The sequence below is a fragment of the Phoenix dactylifera genome, chromosome 15 (assembly GCF_051530095.1).
Source record: "Phoenix dactylifera cultivar Ajwa chromosome 15, Ajwa_hap1_PhDact_Kaust_v1.1, whole genome shotgun sequence".
Lineage (NCBI taxonomy): Eukaryota > Viridiplantae > Streptophyta > Magnoliopsida > Arecales > Arecaceae > Phoenix > Phoenix dactylifera.
In genome coordinates, this window is record NC_143204.1 from 23,937,346 (window position 1) to 23,946,288 (window position 8,943).

The following is an 8,943-nucleotide window of genomic DNA, read 5'->3' on the forward strand; positions in this document are numbered from 1 at the left end:
CATGAAGATAAATGTCTACCAGTAATGCACTCCAAAGCAGATAAGAAAAATCCTCGACATTCCAGCAACAAACAATGCCAGCACTCGACTTTTGAGTATCTCAAACCCAAACAAGCATGCTCCCATATTCCAGTCTGTTACAAGTGAAACAGATATGCAGCTTCAAAAAGATATTCATGGGTATCAATACTATGTGTGTATATGTATGTATGTATGTATGCATATACAGGTGACCAAAAAAACTACCCAGAACAATAACAGCGACTGAAGTTATGGCCCCCAACCAATGTGCTTCCTTAGCTGTCAAACCATATAAGATGGAGTACACAAGAAGTACGAGCAGTGAACCAACATAGAGGAGTCCTAGATGTAAAGCCCTATGGTAAAAAAACAAGATTAGAATGGACAAAAATATACTAGAACACAAAAGAATAAGATGGTAAGCCACCATGTATTATGAAACAGCCAACATAGCAGAATACATTGAAAAGTTCTATGATAAAACTAGGGTTCCACACTGGTTTATACTATATTCATCTCTTCATAAATAAAACATCATGAATGAGTAGAAGAACTTATAGCTTGGACTTGCCTACGGGATTTCCGCATGTACAACTCATTTGGATCTGGTGGGTCAGGCAAGCAAGCAACAGGACCCACTTCAATACAATCAGAATATGCAAATTTGTAAGACCTTCGCACATAATCATCCACATCAAATCCAGCTCCTGATACATAAGTATTTATAAAAACATTAGGCACAAGACCTCATGTATTTCTATATAAAAAAAGAGAGAAAGTTTAAGGATCTCAAAGAAAAACATAAGGAAAAACTGTAATTACCATTGAAAACCATTCTGCAAATGAATAACATGTTGATTGCTAGTGCTATAGCAGACACGCCAAAGAAGAATCCAGATGGTGAATATCGCTCGGAGGCACTTGCACCAGCTGTGACATAAACAGCGCAAAGTTCGTATGCACAAAGTAGAGCTACAGCCAGGAGAAGAAGATACGCAACTGCTCCTGCAATGAGAAAACTAATAACTAGTGATGCTGTGTAGTTGTTTTTACTGATTATTAAATGGCATATCTATCTCTTAAGTTATAGTAATAGCATTATGATGACCAAAAGAAAGATGAGAATGCATTCCTTTTGATAGAACAAATGCAACAATAGCATGATCACTTACTTGTGGAAAGTTAACTAATTTAGTGTTATGTGCATGCACAGCATAAGGCCAATCAACTAATAGCTCAAAAGGTTGTTCCTAATAGAAAAGGAAAAGGAAAATCTTCATTACTAAAAGAGATCTCAAGACTCAACAAGAAGCTCAACATTGACGCCATAATTAATATATTTATAAAAAAATACATTATTAAATGTCTCTAAAATAGGTCATATCCAAGACCTCATATCTTAGATATGAACATGGCAGACAAGACCTTGTGGAGGACATTCATCAAGCTATTAAGCTTAAAAAAATTCATCTTATAGGTTCTGTTATTAGATTTGAGAAGAATTAAAGCAGTGGATTGCTAGTGAACATTAAATTTTGCATTTAATGTTGCACATTAGTATATCTTAGGGACATATGCAGTGAACAAGTAGTACACAAAATATAACTGATCATACAACCATGGGCATAATCCGAACATTACCAGCAGAGATGCCACTCTGTAGGCATTACTTCATACAAGCATTATTGTCTTGATTTTATGATTAAAAATCCATATCATCCACATATTGTGAATTTTCATCTATTTATACTTTTCTTATTCAAATTTCATGAAGCACTATAGACATTGTAGATGTTATCAAGGCAATCACCTGTGTGTGCTCTCGAATTAAGCATGTCATTCATGTCTTGCCATTGTCTTATATAAACAACAAACCCCCATCTCACAGTCATTCAATTTGCCCAGTAGTTATTATGATGGCATCCAAAGAAGGTTAAATCTAGTGCTCCCTTCAAACCACAGGAAGCATTATGGGAGAGAGGATAAAATAAGTGTGGAGAATAGGAAAGAATCAGCTAAACAGCATATGCACCAGTAAATTAAAACAAAAAAAAAAAAATGCAACTCCAAATGGGTGAAAAGAAATCACATGACGAAAGAAGCAGATGGCAAGAATATTTACCGTCAATAATTTTTTAGTTAAATTGGAAGCGAATTGTTCAAAAGAAAATTTTACAATGCTTGAACTGAAATAGCATGTCAAATTCTAAGACCTTTCACAGGTGCAAGAGAATGAAAACAATCCAAATTACTACATAGTCAATACTATTGACGTAAAAATGCAGAATCTAAAGAAAGAGTGGAAATTTACATACTTGAGCTTTGCCATTGTGTTCTCCACCAAAGCATTATAGAATAGAAGGCCAACAAAAGAGCTGTGCCAGCCATTATTACAGCCAATCCAATTATATTCCGACTCAAAAGTGCAATAAGTATACTTCCCCATACTATTACAACTGCAATGGGAGAAAGAACAATCATCCATGCAAACATAGATAGAGAACTGCAGACTGCACTTAATTGGGGCCCTTGGATAATTTCTGGCCATTTTCTTGCATATATCCAACTGAGGATTGAAGAATGTAAAATATATAAGTGGACAGAAATCAAATTTGACAAGCAACAGTTGCAGGCAGTCTACTGTGAAATCATCATATAGATAAATACATGTCACAAGGGCTGAAAACTGATAAGAACCACCCTAAAATCTTAGTTGATTTTGCCTAAAAGCAAGAGCCGAAAATTAAATGCAAAGCCACAGATTTCACAGGCATGCAGATAAATAACCTTCAACATAACTATCAGTTTGCACATTACATCAATAATTTAAAATAGATATAACTATCCAGGCATGACATAGAGAAACAGAGAATGATAACAATAACAATGCACATTTGACTTAGCCTAAAGCATCAACTTGGAATTCGTTTTATGAATCTATTTATGTCCCAACAAGTTTTCAGTACATTGTACAATCACCCCTAAACCTGGCATCAACACAATGCAAATTCATCAAAAGTGACTAAATCAGGGTATTTATAAGCAAGAGTAGTGCCTTCAAAAAAACTTGGATAACCAGTCAGCAAGTAGGGAATCTACCTGACTGGTTTTACTCTAATTTGGCTACTGCAGATAGGAAGCAACCATCTGAGACTCTTTGGACAGAAGGAGTCTAGGAACATTGATGGGTCATATCAATTAATACAGCCACTTCCAGAAAATTGATATAATGCGAGGATCTCATTTTAACTTAAAGTCTTAAACATAAAATTATGTTTCGGAGCATAAAAAAGATATTTGACAGTAAAATTATACACATAAAATAACCAATAAAACTTGACTATTTGATATTTTATTACTAATTCAAACAAATTATATAGGCTTTAGTCATCAATTTCCAGATCAAGAATATTGAAATAATAAAAATAATTCAACTACCCACAAAAGTAATTAATCTAGATAGAAAAACAAGGACCCTAAATAGAAGATATTGGACTCCAAATTGAAAGCCTTTGCATCCTAATGTCAACCCAAAGATTTTTGAAAAAAAGCATCACCATCCACCACTACCGCCACCACCATCATAAAATTATGATTCAAAACTAGAAACCTACTTCAAAATAAGTTAGTCCAAAAGACATGAGCATGTTTTCTAGCATATGGGTTAAAAATACACCCATTTTACTTGAATTGGACAAGGAGTCCCTTTCGTGCATTAAGAAACAATGGAATATGGGTTTTCCCATTGTCAAGAAGAAACATAGATTAATTTCAAGATTGAAATTTAGGGGAAAAGAAATTTTGTACATACGCCCCTCAATATTTTTAAGTAAAATACTTGCTTTTATCATTGTTCAGAACTTCAGATGAAGTCTTCCCTTGTTTATAGAGCGACAGGCACATAAGATGTGCATTATCATGATAGGAGTGGCAATCAAAATTTCCCTATAGGTGACTCCAAAAATCCTTTGTTCCCAAATTTCATCCTCTGTTTTCTATTGCTATTTTTCACACCCAAACTGGACAACCAATTCTCACTCTATCCCTCTCTAGAATTTCTTTCATGCCCCACCCTAATTTATTTCGAAAAAAAGTGCTAATTTCAACTTTGTATACATTGTGCATGGGCAGAGCATCTTCTTTGTAGTTAGGGCATTTCTTCCTTAACAAGGCGAATAACTCCTCCAAACAATCAGACAGATTCGGGACCATAGTACAGTATGTACCTCAGCACCTTGTAAGAGAGCTTGCACTGACCTTCTTTTTTTATATAAAGAGAAATTCCAATTAAGAGCAAACTATCCATTGGCAAGTCAACTAGGTTTCTGCACCATTTACTGTTGACGTTTTTTAGTATTTTATCCGTAAACCAAGTAAGGGCTTTCATCCAAGCGACATATCACCAGAAAAGAAGCAAGCACCTCCTCAACTTCCAGAACATACTTTGAGGCTTATTATTCTAATGATTTTGAAGTTTCTACTGATAAAGTTAAAGAGGATGTGCACTTCTCATTTAGTCACCAAACTTGTTACTTCATGCTTTGACTCTAAACCATAGCCAATTATTATCTTATCCATTACTAAGCCTATGAACTTAGCCAATTATCTTATCCATTATTTTATATTTATATACCATTAAGCCTACAAACTTATTCTCAGAAAAACCGGAAGAAAATAATAAAACGAAATAGGAAGCATTCATGCAATGACATGCAGGAACAAATATATCTTGTCAAAAGGGAACACATAAAGGGGAATTAGAAGAATAGACATTGTAAGAGTAGACATCGGCTGAACAGGATCGTGTGCGATTTGAAACAAAACTAGCTTCCAAAGAAAATATGCAAGCTTAAAGTTTGGCTGCTTCAGCACATTCGATTTAATGTGACACTCCATTCAAGATGGGAGATCACTGTCAATGACTGTTATAGAAAAGCAAAATGATTGTCCTAGCTGAATGTGAAGAACATACTTACCCTTAGAGAAAGCTTAAAGAATTCTACATGGGGAGAAGAAAGAAATATATTCTGTAAATTAGGCAGGAAAAATTAACCCATGGTCATAGACAGTCCCCTCGACCATCAATTCATCCATCCAAATCAGAGGGCCATATCTCAAGGGTTCCATGAATACATGATGGTTTTGTTGAATTCAGTTCTCGTGTTTGGGTGATACAAAAGGAATTTAAATATGAAGAGAACTAAATGACATACTTTTTATATCAGAATATATAGTCTTTTCTCGAGGAATGGCGAGATAAGATTGTCAAGCCTGCCAGAACATGCCATGAGATGGCTGTTTCATTGACTTTATGGTAAGTTTGATAATGTGCATTTCTAATTATGAATGCTTGCCGCTATCTCCGTGCATGCAATAAATAAGTGAAGGTTGCAGATTTTGAAATTCTGTCACAAAGTGGATAATAATATCTGTGAAAGGTCATCCTCTAATAGACAGAATAATTCTGCTAGATTATCCAATTAACTTGACCGCCCAATCATGATTCATTATTAAATTGATCACATGCCAGAAATAATTGTCATAATGATGCCAAAACAATGGCCAGAATCCTTTCTAAAGTGATCTGCAATGGATATGCAGCATCTAGGAAAAAAACGTCTGGCTAGATTGAGGGCATAGAGAATCATTAATTAGGACCAATGCTACCATCATGTTGATGTGTGCACGGACACTGTGAGAACAAGCAGAACAAGAACTAATCAAAAAAAAATATATAAGGAGATCTTTGCAGAGTCTGGAATTGAATAAGGACATGGCCCTTGATATGAGTAATGAATAGGAGGAAGTCATGGAGCTGACTTCTAAAATGTGGGATATGGTTATAAGTTCGGCCAGTTCTAAAGTCATGAGACAGCATGAAAATATTTATACAAGTAAATATCGAAATGTCTTGTTTGTCTATTGGGTTATAAATTCGGGTAACCAAGCATGATGGTATTTACTCATAATTATAAGTTAAGTTATTCATTTAATGCTTGACTAAAGCTGAAGCCGATCCATAACCACTATCCGCAACAACACCAGCAGTAGAACAAAAATAGCACCAAAAGGTACAATTGGCGTATACAGACAATACCTATATATCCTCCAAGGCCGCCAATTTACAGCCCACAGAATCCAAACACTGAGAGGACTTAGGATGGAGAAAAGAGCTCCGCAGAAACTGCATGCTAGAACGACCTGAAGATGCTCGTCCCCTTCCATGCCCCCTCCCCCCACCGTTTTCAAATCAAACCATGGAACTAAAAGTCTGCAGGAAAGCAAGAGAAACAGAAAAAGATTCAAGCTTTGGAAAAATATGAACCAAATTAAACAATCCAAGACCAACTAGTATCCACGTCAGCAACTCTAGCTCTACTAGGCACAGATTTGCTTCTAACCAAAAGCAACCCAGAGCAACAAAATACTTCCGTTATTTTCCCCATCCAGAGCTTCCAAAAACCAGCATTTTCTTTCCCCGAAACGCCAAAGAAAGGAACAGAGACAACCCAAAAAATTTCAAGAAGACACCCTCGGGAAACCCTGCGAAAGGGATGATATAGGACAAGACTCTCCAATAGCGAAAAGGGGCAGCACAAATCTTGATCGATCCCAGAAACCCTGTGATCAAAAATGATGGGAGGAGGAGCTAGAGCTAGGCGGAGACAGAGGAGAGTTAGCTAGACGGGGGAGGGCAAAAGCCGCACCTTTTTGCTCTCGGCGCACGAATCCTCTCCTCGGAAACCCTAGAAATCGAGAAAGAAAAAGAGACGGGGGTTTCTCACAGTGCCAAAACCCTCAGACTCGCGCGCGTAAGAGAGAGAGAGAGAGGCCAGTGGGAAGACAGGGTGACGTTGGTCAATTTCTATGCTGAGGCAGCGAGAGGAGAAAGAGTTGAATTCAGGCAGTCTAAATTTGACTACCGATTATTTTAAGACCCCGAAATTCCATGTTACGGTGTTCCTCCCGTAGCTTTTAACTTAATCTTCCTCCTACCTACTTACATGCGCGTATACGCATGTACTTGGCGGAAGAACTAGCTTCCGTTGAAAATTTATACTAATATAAATAAACAATCATTTGATAGTTTTATATATTGACAGCATTTGGGGCTAAGGCGAATTCACTAAAAAAAAAATCTTTTTCTTTTTTCTTTTGTCTTTAAAGTCTTCTCTACAGTGGGCCGGACTAAGACGAACTCTCTAGAAAGGTATTTTTTTTTCGGTAAGAGGCCTTCACTGCGGTGGGCCTTCTTTGGGCCGGAGCTTTAGGCGACCATCTTGGTCACCTAAGGATTAGGCCGGCTCTGATAACGACATAGCATTGTAACATTTGTTATAGTTTAACCAGAATTGAAAGATTGGTACATGTAGTATAAACAAACTAATCATTTCATAGCATTCCAGTCAAGACAGCCCACATGCCTAGTTTATATTTTATTATAAGTCATCAAAATCAAAGTCTTGGTCAAAATATCTGTACTGAGTACTGAATTGTTTGTAAGCAAGAATGTGGAATGTGATTTTGGTGTTCTATGCTTCATGAATTTGAATTGTATATGCGTCTTAAAATTTATACAAGTAGTTATTTTTTGTCTTTTAAAACATTTAAACTGTATCAATGTAAAATGTGAAGAGTGGTTCAATGGCTACATGTGGTTATTTGGTAGAGAAACTTTGGTACTAAAGAATGATGGATGAAGAATGAAGATGTCATGTCTATTCCATCAAATGATATTTCTTTTTTCTTCCTGCGAGGAAACACGTGATATTTTCTCTAAAATTGATTCTCGAGGTTCAAAAGCATGACAAAAGTTCAAAGTCAAATGGAGTTTTTGTCCAAGAACTTGACCATAGCATTTGGACCATCCAACCTGTGAATGCATAGTACTCGGCGACAAGTGCATGTGACTTGCGTGCGTCACTCCGTGCATCACTCGAGATTGACCCTGGAACTTTTGGTTTTAACCCATTTAGGGCTTTAGACCGGGCCAAGCAAAGCCGTGGGAAAACGAAGGCCCGGTTCCTGCCAAGAAGAGTTCCAGTTCGGTTAATTAGAATATTCGTATATATGTAATCTTAAATTTAACCATAACCATTAGGCTTCGAGCATAGATTAATTTATAAAGATGTTTGCCAATGCGACGTATTAGTGCCCGTAACTCTGGTGGCCTGGTATGACATTGAATAAAATAAGTAAAGAAGAATGGAATATTGCGGGGATAGCTCAGTTGGGAGAGCGTCAGACTGAAGATCTGAAGGTCGCGTGTTCGATCCACGCTCACCGCAAATTAGTTTTAAATTAAAATTGTTAAAGGACTAATATTTATTTTTCAAATTATGTTGTCTTTTCAAATTTACAAAATATATGCAACAATCTATCTTAATCAAAAAAAAAAAAATCCAAAAACTATCGGCTAAACCTAAACTTTATAAATATAAATATTTATATATTTTTTTAATTTTTTGGTTGTTTATTTTACTAACTATTTGATGTCAAACTATTTTAACTTTTAGAATTTACACAAGAGTAAGCTAAAAACTACTATAGTATGAAACTCCAACAAGGGTGGCATTTTTGTTCGCTAAAATAAATAGTCTCATAGGTATTAATGTATTTGAATTTTTTATTGATCTTTATTTTGGATTGGAAGAGAAGAGATATATCTAAATTGATGCACCCAAATTTCAATAGTTATAATTTATTTTATCATTATTTGTTAATGAAGATTGCGAGTGGTTGTTTGTGAGAACTATATTAGTTGAATATTACGAGGACCCACGGTGGTGGCAAGGGTGGTGGAGGCGCTCCAAGAAGTGGCGCTTGGCGGCCAGCTTCCATCGGGTTCCCGAGATCCTCAAGGAAGGATGCAAATGCTATAAGATTTGAAGGCAGAAACTTTATTTTTAAAAGAAAAATATT

At 36.2% G+C, this 8,943-nt stretch overlaps 1 protein-coding gene and 1 non-coding gene across 5 annotated transcripts in view; one reads left to right on the plus strand and one right to left on the minus strand.

Moving 5' to 3' along the window:
• Positions 1-6,970, minus strand: part of LOC103705835 (calpain-type cysteine protease ADL1-like) — a 33,769-nt gene extending 26,799 nt beyond the window's left edge. For 2 of the 4 annotated variants that reach the window (XM_088711529.1, XM_039134396.2), the window contains exons 1-7: positions 6,729-6,970; positions 6,119-6,292; positions 2,337-2,587; positions 844-1,026; positions 593-728; positions 247-377; positions 20-134 (exon numbers count right to left, since the gene is read on the minus strand). In XM_088711529.1, the coding sequence (XP_088567655.1) occupies positions 20-134; positions 247-377; positions 593-728; positions 844-1,026; positions 2,337-2,587; positions 6,119-6,246 (944 nt within the window). In that variant the 5' untranslated portion in view covers positions 6,247-6,292; positions 6,729-6,970. The remainder of the gene's footprint in view (positions 1-19; positions 135-246; positions 378-592; positions 729-843; positions 1,027-2,336; positions 2,588-6,118; positions 6,293-6,728) is intronic. The other 2 variants (XM_008789711.4, XM_088711528.1) reach the window with 2 other exon arrangements.
• A 1,266-nt stretch (positions 6,971-8,236) lies between these two features.
• Positions 8,237-8,309, plus strand: TRNAF-GAA (transfer RNA phenylalanine (anticodon GAA)). The gene has a single exon. It is a non-coding gene; the product is annotated as a tRNA-Phe (tRNA).
• Positions 8,310-8,943: the final 634 nt, after the last annotated feature.